The sequence below is a fragment of the Falco rusticolus genome, chromosome 1, assembly GCF_015220075.1.
Source record: "Falco rusticolus isolate bFalRus1 chromosome 1, bFalRus1.pri, whole genome shotgun sequence".
NCBI lineage: Eukaryota > Metazoa > Chordata > Aves > Falconiformes > Falconidae > Falco > Falco rusticolus.
In genome coordinates, this window is record NC_051187.1 from 57991922 (window position 1) to 58008068 (window position 16147).

A 16147-nucleotide genomic window follows, 5' to 3' on the forward strand; every position below is an offset into this window, starting at 1 on the left:
CTGTGTACGATAAAGGAATATGCAATGTACTATGAAGGATAAAAACTGAACAGGTGAGGGAAGAAGTTAGGGAAGACTCCATCTTAACTTCTGGGATCAGTCGACAGGCTGAACCTGTCTTCTCCCCTACAGGGTCACCTGCTGGGTAAGAACTTTATCTTATACATGCTAAAGAACTCATGCTACCTATTATTAGTGATTATAGTTTGGTTATATATCACTTCAAGTTTTGGGTTTTTTTTGCAGACAGCCCCCTACCACTGGCAATCACAAACCTTAATTTGTCAGTCTTAAATTAATAAAGACCGTTATTGTTAGTGTTAGTCCTTCATGGGTGCTAGCAGTTGCTGGCAGCAGGTAATATATTCAAGCAAAGTGGAAAGATCTGCTGAGGGGTCCCCTTTATGCTGTTGGCATGTTTTCCTGGAACAAGTCAGTCCAACTGCCCTCCGATCCAGCAGGACTGTTCAGTGAAGGGTCCCTATAACGGGATGCTGACAGACTGGTCAGGCACAAGGGTCTCTGCTTTCCTGGACCACCGATAGACAGGTCAAACAGTAGGGGTCATGAAAAATCTCCCCCCCCGACACCTTCATGTGACATTACTCTAGAAAGTTTTCATATGAAAATTCAAATTGCATTGTTTCTTTTTAAGGCATGGGCATCTAAAATGGAAAAGCACTATTATTTGCAGATTAAGTAATCTGTAGTCGTAAGACATGGTATTGTCAAAAGCCCACCTTTCTGGTAAATGTAATTGTTTCAGAAATCGTTGCATTTGCTGTGTTCATAGAAACAGAATGTTAAGTTCTCCACAGAGGGAGGAGTAGGCCTTCTCCACTTCCGCGTGATATGATACAGTTTGGATTGACTCAACAGCAGCTCTTACAGTGACTTCCAATCTTTATTTCCAATCCAGACGAAAAAACGCTTTCTCAAAAGGAAGGTCGGTCACAAGATACAGCAATGATTCTTTGGAATATTAGAGAACACACTTTTTCACAGGGTACGGTTTCAGCTTGTTACTTTCAATGTTCACAGTAAACTACTTTTTGAAAAGTAATCTATTTAAGTGCAGCTTAGAGCTGTCAAGTGCCAGTTTATTTTGTTCTACAGAAATATTTGTAAGATACCAAATGCCAGCTGAGTTACTCTTTTTGTGTTCAGACTTGCTCAACTAGTTGTGCACTACAACAATGCTGAAAGAAGTTTCTTAAAAAGCTTGAAGCTTCACAGTTCATTCCAACTGAAGCTCTGTATCAAAGAATAAATGCAAAGCTCCTGTGCTCTAGATCTGCAGGATAAGACACTGATCATCAGGATAGCTTGTACAGTGACGATGCCATAATGCCCTTTGGGTTCAGGATATCCCGGTTGTACAGTAAAACTTTCCTATTCAAACAGATTGTCCTGAGTGTTTACAGTCACTTAAATTTGTGGAGAAGGAACAGTGAGGAGACCAGTTGGCTTGATCTTGTTGATCCCTCCATCTAAGATGCAGACCCTCGGGTACTTGTATTTCACTAGATGAGCTGCAAACTGAAACAGATACATTGTTAGCACACTGCATATTATAGCCCTTAAATCGAAATTACTTTGTGTTAAGTAAGGCATGTTAAACAAAAGAAGAAAAAAAAGGACAAAGTTTGTTCTTTGAACCAACTAGTCTAACACAGGAACCCAGGCTTGTCTCTCAAAACAGCTGCAATGAATTTGATGGACATGAAAGTGTCACACTGATAACCCTGAACTTCATTTATCTCTGTTTAGGCAGGATTTTACCTCATTCTAACAGGATTATTTAATCTCAGAGCACTCACTGAAACCCCTCTTAAAGCACGAAACAACAGATATTTTTCTCTGCATTAATTAATTCCCAGCTGTTTTCTGTAGGTTCCCAAGTGTACAAGCATCACAGTTTGATGCTATAGTCATTTGCTTACCTGTCAAACTTGTCTGACATGACTTTCACAGATGTCGGATAAGAATTTGTGGTCTAGTAGGTGTACTCCCCCCTCCCAGTCTGCCCACAGGCAGGTTACATAGTGCAAGCACACACACCCCTACACAACCCACCGCAAACACCCACCCACAGTCCTTGAAAGCCTCTCTCCACAATTAATTCATTCCATAAACCAAACACAGCAGTTGCCAGTTTCCATGTAGCAACTTAATGAAAAGTTGCTACACTGACAAACTATATTTTGTATATAAAAGCAAAACCCAAATCAAAATAGCAAAAATTATGTATCAAATACCAAAATCCAAACCCAAAGGAACACTATTTTGTGTATCACATATGAAACTTCCCTTTTAAATACCGATCATGATACATTCAAAAGCAAGCCATCAAAATGGATTAGTCAGAGAGAAACTACAATAGTTTTTCTTTATTTCCAATAGCTGTGAGAAAGACTGCTGTGTCACCAGTCTTTGAGATTGTTGCTTTATACTTGATTGACAAATCTGTACCATTTCTAAAATCCCCGAGTGCTTCCAAATGGGCTATGTAAAACATTTGTAATTCCTTTTTTGACTCTTTAAAACTATTTCTGATACTATTGCAGAACCCTGTGCAAGCACGATGTCCGGATAACTAGCTTTGCATGACCAACTAAATTACCAACTCAAGAACAGCAGTAGACACCCCATCCAAACTTAGTACATGGGATTTCTTTTTACATTTACATTCCCTCTAATTACCTGTGATAGTATAACAGATATTAAGGCAGAACAAGATGTACTACATGATTACCTTATCAAGTACAAGTACTGAAATAATCTCTTTAACATGCAAGAGTTCATATCAGCAAAGTTTTAAACTCCTTCCATAGCCAGAACTTCTGCTTCACACTGAAGGGATTTTATATATGCAAGGAATTTATTTCTGTCCACTCATGTGTCAAACACAGCTACTGCATTCCTCTCTCTGTGCTTCAGGATGGATGTAACCAGGGAGTGAGCAACTAGTACATTATCAGTAACCGCTGCAAACTTCTTGAGGCAGGGTAAGAGGTCAACGTGGATCATTCTGGACATTTTGGCTGTTACGTTTCTTTCAGGTACTTGGTTTTTAAGGAAGACCAAAAGAAAGTTCAGTCATCTCTTCCCCCATTAGCTTGGGTCAGTCAGTGCAGGATTCAAGGGATCAAACTAAAAAATCCCCACAACCAACCAAACCAGCTCATAGGAAAGTTAGACCATGTATGTATGCCAGTTTTCATGAGAAAAGTAGATGCCATGATTTGAGAGAGGCTCTCTGATACAGGTGGTGTAATATGCACAGAGACATCACCAGGAGAGTCCAATTTCCTCTTGCTATAATCACAGTCCATAAAGACGTGGTGTATAGTAAAATAGAGACAAAGATATTTCTCTTGTCAAAAATAGCACTCAGCTGTGCATACCATGAACTACAAAAATAGTATATATTCCTAGTGAAATACTCCCACCAGACAGCTTTACTTCATATGTTGCTCTCCACCTATGACTAAAGGGTAGCACTCTGTCTTGGACACCGATGCTGCTTGTAGCTGGCAGAAATAAAAAACAGCAACAAGCATTCAGATGGGCAGGAAGCAGCATGTTACTTGCTGAGTACAATGTCCCATGTGTCAGCAGAAAGGTTCCACTCTCCATCTACTGATAATTTTACACTTCTGATAATAAACTGTAAACTCTGCTCCAAGTTTTTGGGTGTCCTAGCCATAATATAACTACCATTCCATGTAATCTGAAAAGAAAATATGCAAACAAATGCTTTGTATTTAGGATTTGAGCATTAAGGCCTGTATCCTACTGTATTATAGAACGGCTTCAGTAACCAAGGTATGGCTGGAAATAAATTTTCTTCACTGCATATGACATGAGGTACCTTTGTAAACTTATGGTGAGGAATCTCTTGCTTCTTGCAGGGTCCCTGCAAAGCAAGCACTGCAGAATCTGTGGCCGCTAGCAAATGTCAGGAAGAAAGCACAAGATGAAATTTTTTTTTTATGTTGACCTAGAACTGTCTGCAGTTGTCTACATAGCTTCAGTGAGAAAGACTGCAAACACAGTTCAAATATTAGATCTGAACATCCTGGACAGGGAAAATCCAGTGAGCAGGGAGTGTACAACTATTGATACCTCACTACTGTGGGAATTAGAGCTGCAAGTCAGGGATACAGAGGCATATATATTGCCATAAGCTGAGAGCTGCCATCAAACTCCAAATATCAGCTTCCAAGAGCTTTGCACATACATCTGTCTCCACACAGTAAAGAAGAAAGAAGTCAAGGCTTAACTCATAGGGTAATAGGATTTGGTATGATTAAAGGCATTCCTAGTTTCACCTCCTGTCTTCTCACATTGTGTCACTGAACGTAGAAACATAACTTTTGGTAAAGATTTAGAAGTAGTCTCTTACTAGCTTTGCAGTCTTCCTAATTAAAGCTTTGACTTTCTCTAGTTCTGTTCCTCAGTATATCTGTGCCTTCTACTCCCAGAGTCGTCCATCCATCACAAACTAGAATGGGAACTTGCTCACCATGTTTCTGCAGACATGGCTTAGTATCTTTCCCGGCCAAAATACACTGTATGAAGCTAGTATTTTAAAAACACATTAAAGTGTTATTTTTGGCATGTGCACTGATGGAGGGGCATGAGATAGAAGAATATTTGAAATAGTTACATATATTTCCTCCCCAGTGTAACCTTCATTTCTGTTCAAATACCAGTAACTTAAATTCAAGAAATTAAGACAGATCAAAAAAGAAATAATGTTTCCTAAAAAGTTCAATAAATCAATGATACAAAAAGAGCAAAATTTCATGCTTCAAAAAGAGCCCAAGGTGCTCTTCTGAATTAATGCCACAGACTTTCTACAGCAGAAACTGCCACCTTGGATTTCACACATGGGCTCTATTTCCTTTATAAATGCTATCATAAAGCGTCAACTAGAAGTTTAATAACAGGCACATGAATACGTAATGTGTAGTCCAATAAATACCTGAATTTACTGAGGTGCTCTTAAGACAGAAAATAACATGGTAAGGAGATAAGCAAATGGGCTATGTCATCCTTAGTAACCTGTAAATCACCTACATTTTAAAGAGGTTTATTGAAACATATAAAAGTAGGGCGCAATTAAATTTCCATTATACAGGTTGATTTTAAATAGAAATGAACCTCTGTCATTTATAAGGTGATTATACTTTTTCAAATTTATCAAATGTTTGTGTTGATATTACTTCTGAGATATATCTGTTTTCCCACACCACCAATGGATCACAATCCTCCCGTAATGCTTCTGTTTTCATTTAGACAACATTACCTGCAGGAAACAGTTACACTTATCTGAGGTAGAGGATTAAAGGGATGCTACAAGACTAAGTTTCTTCCTTTCTGCTGCAAGTGGCCTTTCCTCAAAATGCACTTCCCAAGTTCAGTTACTGTGTTTTTACTGGCCACACCTAGCATTTAAATTGCATTTCCTCTTGCTACTTTCACAGCAAATATTACCTATGAAAGTATCAATACATGAGCAACTTGTTTAATGACTATGTGACAGCTTTGGTGAACACTTCGGAAATACCGTTCTTCTATTAAGTAATGCATCAATCGATTCCAGACAAAACACCCTTCCTGGTGAGGATAACTGAGCCAGAAAACTGTAATTTGCATTTGAAAGCAGTCAGCTAAGACTCATGCAGATACAAGTCAGGCTCTCAAAGACAGACAAGATCACAACAAATACATCACAAAATCTAGGCAAATATTACACATTTTACCCTGTATTGGCTCTCAATACAGACAGCAAAACAGGGCTGCTCCTTTAAGTACCATCAAGAACCTTAATAATCTGCACATCACAGCATTTATCAAAATGTTTCTACTACGCTGTTCCAAGCAGTAAAATCACAGCTTTCAAGAGTGCTGAATGAATTACACCAGGGACGCCACATTTTTAGACTGTGTACAGCAAAGAGTCTAGTAACACAATAGCTTGAGCAGCATTGCTCCCAGCAGCCTTTGGGCTAGCCATCAGGTTGCTATGTACACATTATTCACTTTCACAGACATTCTTGTGACAGGTTGTAATTAAAGGGCAAGTTGGAAGGGAAGGAGGAATAACATACTGTACCAGAATACCAAAAGACTGCTGTGACAAATGTTACCAAGGTGTAAATGTTCATATCATACTCTGGAACAGCCAGAAAAAAAGGAGATACTTTAGAAGCTGGAGGAGAAATATCAACCAAATTTTGTAGTATACATCCATTGCCACAAAATTATTATTAGTTTTTCATATGTAAACACACGCTACACAAACCTTTCAGGAGCTGCAGTCCGTTTTGCAGTATGATTTCAGTCAAGAGTTCACCACTCTGAAAGCACACCATAGCCAGGCTGATCAGTCTAGAGCTATTTAAACAACACTTTCCATATGCCACAAAGACCCAGCACACAAGATTATTTTTAGTCAGCTGCTTCTTACATTAAAGGGTTCTAGAAACATGAAATGACACTTTAACACTAAGGGAAAAATAGGCACCTAAAGCCCCCGTAGCAAAACAGTGCCTAGTTAATGCTTACAGTATTAGCATCAACTGAATGGAAGTATAAAACACAAAAAGCACAACCTTGTGCAAACACATAGTATGAAAAAAAATATTAAAAAAAAAAAGCATAGAACTTATTGTACTAACAAGATCAAGGAGAAAAATCCTTACACACAGACTTGGCCAAAAAGGAGCACTTTCAATCAGTACAAAAATACAGCAGTAACTTAAAGGACTTACATGCAAAGATTGCAAAATAAGCCTACACAATCAGGTATTTAATAGCTGGTTTCAGAATAAATTTTACTGAGAATTAAAGTAAGAGTAAACACTCAAATTTCTCCAAGTAATAAACTTTAAAATAAAGTTTTAAACACCTGCACTTTTAGTTTTGCACTTAGAAAGTATATATTAAAAAAACACCCAGCTAAGAGCGAGCATTTGAAAATGAAAACTCAATTGCAGAGATATAGCTGTTCTAACACAGCTAATTTGTACTGACCAAAATACACATTCCATGCACCCAATACAGTTGGATGGATTATAAAATTAAAATGCAGAAAGCAACCCTATTCTATTTTTTATTCAACAGAAAATAAAAAAGCTGTTAGTGAACAGAAACAAAAAAAGAGCTGCGTAACATTTGGCTTGAATATAAAGAAGAAAGCATGAGTCTTTCTGAAAGATTCTACCACTCTTCAAGTCTAAAGATTGACCTAGATGTTGAAAAATGTTCAAAGAAATACCTGACAGTGAAAAACTTTTCATTGTCATTTGCAGTACTTTTTACTAACACTACCCAAACTGCCAGTTTGGTAACGTTTCTTCTTGAACTCCAGGACAAAAGCCTTTGGACCTCCTACACAATGGACACATTCCCTCCTGAAGCAGTCAGCCAGCCAGTCCTCTTCAGAAGCTGATTCAGATATAGTTTAGAAAAAAGCAAAACAACATTGCTAAAAGACAAGCAGTATTGATACTGGAACTGCCAAATTCACCAACATCATTCTAGCTGGCAGTATCTTTACACAAGTCTCCTGCACTTTTAACACACGTTTATTAGTTCATTACCATCTCTATTTCAGTTCTCACCACTATCAGATTCTCTGATATATATATATATACACACACACACACACCAGGAAATATAAAAGTAATATAAAATGTAAAAGAGCTGAAAAACAGCCCCAGAAAGTGATAATTCTATGTTATAATGCAGCAGCCCTGAGTGATATGCAACCAACCTAATCCATACAAGCTCAGGCAAGGACAAGGGTACTCTTTCCGAGGTGCAGCCCACAAAGCCAGTATAACCACAGCCAAGGCTGACATGCCTGAAGGAAACTCTAGAGCCTGACAGCACCACTCCAGGATTCAGGTTCACCGTTTCCCATCTTCCCTGTCCTTACAGATCTCCCAGGTGATCAAAAAGAGCAGAGATCCTACTTGCAGGATCTCTCAGAAGTCAAGCATATTTTGATAGGTGAAGCTGAGGGCTCCGCAATTCCTCATCTCAGAAACATCCAAACCTCTGTGTAGTAAGGCACACAGATGGGCCAAACAACGTCTACATCAAACCACCAACTAAAATTTCCAATGACTGTAACTATCAGGTTTCAGCAAAAATTAGAAAAGGTAACCTATTTGGAGATGTAGAAATAGCTTGCTTTCCTTTGCACCTACTTCAGATGAGGAAAAGGAACACTCAAATTCTGCTCCTGAGCCTCCATCTTTTGTTTCCCCCCTTTCCTCTTTCATACCTAGCTGGAAAGGGGAAATATTTAGGTCATCAACTGGAAAGGGGTAAATATTTAGGTCATCTCTGCTGTACCTGAGGAATTCAGTGTAAACTAACCAAAGCCACTGACAGGTGCAGAATTACAACAGCGTAACACAACTCCTGGCTGGCAGCCCAAGTGTCTTTCTCATGCCATGTGAAGAGCAATGTACTGGCAACAGCAGCTGAGCTACTTTCTGTTGATGAAGGAAAACATACATACATGTTACAATAATAAATAAAGTAATATAGACTTTACAGAATAATGAAGAGTTGACCATGTCTTGGGTAGAGTTACAATCAGTAGGATTGTTGCTGACTGACTAAGCCTTTCAATCGCTTCAAAATACAAGGTTGATCTCTTCCTTTTTAAGGGCAATGAAGAAGTGGCTGATGATTCCAGCAGGCTCTGAGTCTGAATGCGGAAGGGAGGGTGGTGCCTTAACAAAACAAACACAAAAAACGCCCATTCTGGGAATCATAAGGAGCTCCTCCATCCTTACAAAGAGAAAGCATCCTCAGTTTTCATTCTACTTGTTCAATCACTTTTCTGCAGAGAATATTTACACAGAAATACAGAATCTAAAAAGATTTATGAGTGGAAACATCTCAAGAAGTTTATTGCCTAACTTCTATTTAATTTCACTCCAGAGGTTTCATTAGGCCCTTCTAACTAAACATTATCTGTCTTTAGAAGCATGAATGCAGCTGCCCTTTATAATTCTACGCAACACCTAATCTTAAGATCACCCTATGAAATTTCATGGGTATCCATGTTTTTAAGACAGGTTTATAGAAAGAAACCAGCTTCAGGATGCAGGGGCTTGCTTCTCTGGCAAGGCCCTTTTAAAAGGCCTGAGGAGGACGACAACAGAATCACAAATTCAGTGGTAACTGGACACTTTAACCTATGTGTCTCAGTCTTCATATAAGAAAAGCATTTTTGACGGTGGGCTGAGAGAGAGAAAATGTTAATTTCATATAGCTTTTGTTTTTTCCCAGGCTAAGAATATGTTATACAAAAAGAATCTTGAACTTGACCCTCTCCCTCTTGCCTTGAAAAGGGTCAGAAAGATCTCAGAGAGAAATCGGGACTGCTTGTTTTTGCTTTGGAGATAACTCATATATTTTATCTATTAGCTACTGTGATGCAATAAGAATTATTACTTTGCTTCAGTAACTTGTAGAAATTGCCTAGACAATGTATTTATAGCAGCATAACTTATCCAGGAAAAAAATAATCAGCGTAACAATTAGAAGTTACCATTTAGAATTTACTTTCCTGCTATAAAGACAGATGTTTTTATAAGCTTTGACTTACAGCTTATCTTTTTCCAAGGTAAGAAATAAATGAGTTGCTAATTATTAAACAGATTAAAGTGTCCTGTATACTTTAATCTGTTAAAGCATTTAACTGACAATAAAACACATGTATTAAACCACTGGGGAAACACATATGTATTAAACAACCACATCACACAAGTGGAAGTGTGTCACTGTCAAAATTGAGGTACTGGAGCATGTTAATATCAGGTAAGGTATTTCTCCTGTTCTAATTTCAGTCAACATTGCAGTAATACAGACAAAAAAATTGGAAACAGAAACAGGTAATGTCTTAGCACGTCAAAGCTGAGGGAAGGAGAGGAGATGAAGTAATGTCACCCTTCCAAAAAACAGACCCAAACCAGTCCTCACCCTACATATGCGTAACTATGATCCACCTTTGCACTTGCTGTATCTCAGACTTTGAAAGTGACAAAAATCAGGAGACATACTATTTGCAATGCAAAAAAAAAAAAAAAAAAGGAAGAAAAAAAAAAGAAGCTACAGTTAGGCACTCGTTGCATATTTAACTATTGTACTCCCAACTGTAATGATCCCTTGCCCATACTGGAATTTGCAAGGTATATATTTATCAACGGATGTGGGAAAGGGGAAATTAATTCATTTAAAAGATGCTGCACTTAACATATTTAAAAGTTAAAAATCAAAACAGAATCTGATTGATTAGCTCCAGCATAATGACTTTTATGTAGAGGTTTCTTGCTGTTTCAAAGACAAACAAGTATCTGCTCTGTAAACAAGTGCCCAGAATCCCCCAGGAGAAGAAAGGCTGGCGCAAAGTCGGAACCAGTCTAAAGGAAGCAGTATTCTGCAGAGAAGTGTGAGCCAAGCACCACCACACCATGTCCAGTGCAAGCGCCTCTTTACAATACCTTTATGCTGTGAATGGCACATTCAGTAAGGCTCTTGTACACCGGCCAATCTATTCATTTAACTTTTAGCATGAGCAAATTAAATGGCTTAACAAGCAGGATTACCCTGTTTTAATTCTATCCTAAGACTAGAGCCAGAGCTCTGCTGAAGCCTGCTGCACAGCTAGCTTCCTTTGCCTCCTGCTGCAACAGTGCTGTGGTAAAGTTTTCAGTTTTCCCTCTCACCTATCGAGTTCTAGACAGCATTTTCTTGCCAATTTAAATGTTTTATCATCTGGCACCAAATCAAGTACAAAAGATAAAAAAAAAACGTGTGAAAAGGGGACAAAGGCTTTTTCTACATGTCTGTTCAGTACCTTCAACTTTGCCTTTTTTTAAAAAAAATTTTTATTTAAATGATGCCAAGTAGGCTACTAATACAAAATGCAGTTGAAAGAGCCAATCTTCTAATTACAAACAGCACCATAAATAATCAGTTTTTCACACTTACCCCAACTTTCTCAGTCTTGTAGAAATTTAAACCGAACATCTAACAGTACTAATCTCTGTATTTTTAACAGAGTAAATATTAGTAAACACTTCTGAAAAATCTCCTTTATGGTGGATGCTACAGTTTGTGGGTCATTCCTTTCCAGTTGGAAATACATAACTCTGTTTAGAAAAAAATACATTTTAAGCTGAACAACTTATAACATTTCTTTGGACAAAACTGTTTTTGTTTCCACACATTCACTTTTGCAACTTTTCAAATGATTGGATTACCTAGTAGAATTCAAAAAGTAACAGCTCTTGTTCTTCTCAAGCCTTAAACTACATAGTTTTGGACTAGTTAATTAATACTGGCAGACAGTTCTATGTAGCCACACAGAGTAAAACTGAATTGGCCTTAAAAAAATAATCCACAAAACAAAGGAATTTTATCACCACAGTCAAATTTAGGTTGGTTTTTTATGTACTTTAAGGTGTGACAGAGGTGGTGAGTCCCTACTAGCATTTAGGCTCCAGTTTAATTTGTGATCAGACTGGTCAATCCAGTATTTTGCTACTATTTAAAACTCTACACTCTTTAGACAGACTACCAAGAACTCTAAAAGCAAATAAAGAGACAAAGCACCATTTCTCTTTTAGGGAAACCTATAATATTGACAATTCCAGGTAAACCAGGTCAACATTGCCTCAGTTGCATAAAGTCTGCATTTAGAGGATAAGGCAGCACCTTCTCACATGACTGAAGTACTTGCACTTACTAAGCACACTGCAAGTTTTCTTTAGCTGCACTGCAAAGCAAACATTCAATTTTCACTTAACAAAATGTTAAAAAAAATAATCTCAGTTTGCAGAAGTGTCACTACATTACAGGAGAAAATTGTGTCTTCTTAGCTATGGTGTAACACAGAATTTGCACTGTAAACCTCTGCCCTTTCTTTCCTTCAGACATTTGTTTCTTTGTTCTGTTTTAGACAGAATACTTACAGTGCTCCTTTGTTTCAGATAAAACATTTCTGCCTGTTCCTGGAAAACAGCTCCCAGAAAATGACTTGGTAGTATGTGGGATGTCTCCCATAAAGACACTCATTAGTGAATATCAAAGCACTTTTTTTCCTGTTCCTGTTCCTCAGGAGGTTAGTGAATGGTTAGGCTCTTACTGGGATAAATTGGGATGTTTGGTGTTTTAAAATGTAATTGTTAAAAGCAGCTGCATAACCCACCATCAAATGTGTAAAGCACCATTTAAATCACCTCCATTTGGCTCTTAGCATTTAATGCATTTTGCATTTACTCCTTTGAGGGGGAGAAGATACACATTCAGCATTTAGTGAGTTATTGTGATTATTCAAGTTGATTGATTTCATGTTGAAATACTTATCATGAACTTACCCGGATCTTACGCACAAAGCTAGATATTCACTGACTGAAACTATCTGAGATATGGCTATACAGTCTCCTTTATGCCACCTCTGTTACTACATAAGACACGATACATATCACAAGTTGATTTTCTAAATGATGAAACACAAGTTAATGAAAGGGATTTCTCACACTACTTACAACTCCCTATATGTATAAAAAACTGCAACATGTCATGCTGATGCTTCTGCTGTCCATAACAAAGACCTTTTAATGGTTCATAGACCTCCTTGTCATATCAGGATTATAGTTCATGCCCCTGGAGTAAAACAGGCTTAAGAAACTGTGGTGAACTAACAGTATACCATACTTAAGAGTAGGTCTTGAAAAAAACCCCAACAAAATCCAATCAAAAGAACCCTCAAAAACCACCCCCCAAAAATTACTTTCCTTCACCTGAGAGAAGAACAGCAAAAGAATTATACTGCTGGTCCACGACATCAATTATTTAGTTATAAAAAGGAACGGGCAAGTCTGAATATTCTGTCTAGTGAAGAATCAAACAGAAGTTAACAGTAGGAATATTTCTGCACTTCACTGAGCACAACTGCATGAGCTAAGTTATTCTAAAAACCCCTAATTAATAGATTGGTTTTTATTACCTAGAATATGAATTATATCTTATTTCCTTTGGACTTCATAACACATCTGTCCCCACTCCACTTACCTTGTGTGCACTTAACACCACAGAAATTAAATGCCAGTCAGTTTTGAAAACCAGGTATTACTGATGCACGTTAGAAGTGCTGATGTCACTTCTATGACATGCCAAAAAAGAAGATTTTAAACCTGAAAAAGGTAACGTTAAATAATTTCATTTCAAAACTTCAACTGTCTCAGATGCTGATTACTTGAAGAGAAATATGTCTTTGTCTGGAAGCAGAAAAGAACAACAACAAAATCACCCTAAAACCTGTCATCATACCCAAAGTTACTAATCTGAATTATCTAGACTAGCGTTTATTTACTACTGTCTGTATTCATGCCATTGCTGTATTTCTAAGAATAAACATATATGTTATAGCAATATACTTACGGCAGCTGTGTTCTTCACTGCATTTCCTACAATCACCACAACTCTTCCTCTAAAGCTCTGGAGCATGGCAGTTGCTGGGCACTGGACAAGATCCCCTTCTGCAGTAAATGCTGACGCAAATGGAACATTGATGCTGCCAGAAATGTGGCCACGGTTAAAGCTTAGGAAGATCAGTTAAGGACATTTGAAAGGCAGAGACATCTGTGGTAGCCTGTAGGATGAACCTGCTGTAGGATGAACCTGCTCTTCACCCCGGCTGTCACGATACAACAGTGTTGGTCTTTCGTGCTAGTATATTTTGACAAGCCTCATTTACAATTTAGTCATATAGAGAAAATAACTTCTGACACTACACAGAAAAAAAAAGGACAGAAGAGTTGTTTCATAAAGGACATAGCACACCACTACAGAAACTGACCTGCTAAATGAAACGCTTAGTGCTAAAGAACCAGTATCCACATACATACGATATACATATTTCTGTGGATTTTACTGCAAATCAACTCTGACACAGGAGCCAAATACCAATAAGCAGCTGGAGCACCTCTTCCAGAAGAGTTTTATGTAAAAGGAATGAAGCACTTACAATGAGAACCAAAATTAAACAGGGATCATTGGGAAATTTCCTTAAACCTTCTGCCAACCCCCATAAGCCCCCTACACTTTGATCCAAACTGAAATTCTAATGTACATGCGCTCAGATTCCCAAACAATGAGTATCATATATATTATCTGGAGTCCCACTAACAGTGAGCGTATATTGGGTCTTGAAAAGCAAGCAACAGGTGAGTGCCAGCAACTCTGATATATAGTTAGTTGTGCTTCACTTTCATAGGATGATCATTCCATGGAGATTTTATGAACAAATATTGAATGTGAGTCTCTTCAATAAAATTAAGTTGGACCACTAGTACCTAGCTTCTCATGAATTTGAAAATGCACCATGACCTACACAAACTTCTGAATTACTTTCATAGACTGTACACACATGCCTGGAACACTCCCCCAACAATAAACAAGAATAGCATTGAAGAGATGGGAAACAGCAAAGTTCTGCAAAAATAGACACAATATAAAATAACCAGATTAGTCACTCTTTATTACTGTACTTGCAGAAAGCTAGTTTAATTTATAATTAAATCCCAGGCTCTTTTTCAATATAGGAGCTGCCTTAAATAAAGGTAAGATTTAATTGACTTAGGTTAATACTAGCATTCATTTCTCATGATTTATGTAACAGTTTCAGCTTTATGATCATCATTGTTAACTGTGGGAAAAATGTGGCTATATATAAACATTTGAATGAACAAAATATGATCATGTACCATTCATTTGTGTTGTCAGTTTGCTTCTATTTTGAAGGCGAAAATTATGACACCCCTCCTTCACTAATTTGTGTCAACCTCCTTTTCCCCAGGGGAAACTACATCACTCATTGCTACTAACGAAGGTAAAAGTTCTGAAACTATCACAAGACTGAAAATTACTTTGGACAGATTTAGTTGCTCACACTCATGCCATTAAGAATGCTTAAATGCTCAGAGAAAGTTGACTTAATCTCTTAACAAAGACATACATTTGATATCAATAGTACCAAACCAGATAGATCCAAAATGTATTTGCTGTCATTCACATTCTCCCTAATCTTAAGTGACCATCTTAAGCATTCCAGTACTAAAGACAATTAATGAAAAAGCCAAAGTTTTGTGCTACAGACTGAGAGACTGTAAGTATGCAGCTTAGCTATATATATGTGTGTATATATATAAAGCCAAATAACTTTGCTAACAGGTATGGAAGGCTGCCATGTTTCTGCTAACATGCTTAATGAAATGAGCCTTAGATGAATTGCTGGCCAGAGACACTGCTTTGAGTATATTACCTTTTTATTAGTCTTCTGTTACAAAGTTGTCTATTGGGAAAAAGGGCTAGCAGCTCTCAGCCTTGCAACGTGAGCTTCATTACAAAACAATACCTTAGCTTTCAACTGCATCCTAGTATGAAATATGAAGCATGTTTGATACATGTTGAAAATCCTCTCATGCTTTTTTCAAATCACACTGAAAACAAAGTGAGAGTGAAGTTTAGCATGACAGGCATCGATGATGAGGAAAAACTACTGACAAAAACGATCACATTTTTGAAACGCCTCATAGTGGTCTGTCACATTTTAAAACATGCCACAGTAACATACAGATTGTCTGATCCCATTGCACAGTTTGTTGAAAGTTTGTGACAAACACAAAAACTTTCCTTACTGCAAGAACGAACAGGACACTGAACACAGTATTCCTATGGCTTCCCATGTACATTCAGAACTGCTGACAGCTTAATAGTTTTCTATACATCGTGTTTTCTTTCTTCTACAACTGACATACAAGCCAGCCCACTCAAGGGGTAATTTTACTACCTACCAGTCTTTTTAATAAAGACATTTCCAACCTACTAACACCAGATAGGTATTAGGATTTAAGTCCACTCTTACTTAAAGGACAGGACATTTTAGTCTCCCACAAACTCCAACCAGACCAAAACAACAGCAGCAGCCATCACAGTACACTGTTCAAGCTATGGAAATTTTCTCTCTGGCATACCTCCTCATTCAAGAGCTACAAATGGAAAACCTGATTAAAGTTTTGTAATATGAAAGGCAGCGCCATAAAACTTC

At 37.7% G+C, this 16147-nt stretch overlaps 1 protein-coding gene across 3 annotated transcripts in view; it reads right to left on the reverse strand.

Moving 5' to 3' along the window:
- Nucleotides 1-883: 883 nt before the first annotated feature.
- TBCK (TBC1 domain containing kinase) overlaps nt 884-16147 on the reverse strand; it is a 118001-nt gene continuing 102737 nt past the window's right edge. For 2 of the 3 annotated variants that reach the window (XM_037380576.1, XM_037380587.1), the window contains exons 25-26: nt 13480-13639; nt 884-1539 (exon numbers count right to left, since the gene is read on the reverse strand). In XM_037380576.1, the coding sequence (XP_037236473.1) occupies nt 1429-1539; nt 13480-13639 (271 nt within the window). In that variant the 3' untranslated portion in view covers nt 884-1428. Of the gene's footprint in view, nt 1540-10995; nt 13233-13479; nt 13640-16147 lie in introns of those variants that run through there. The other variant, XM_037380596.1, reaches the window with a different exon arrangement.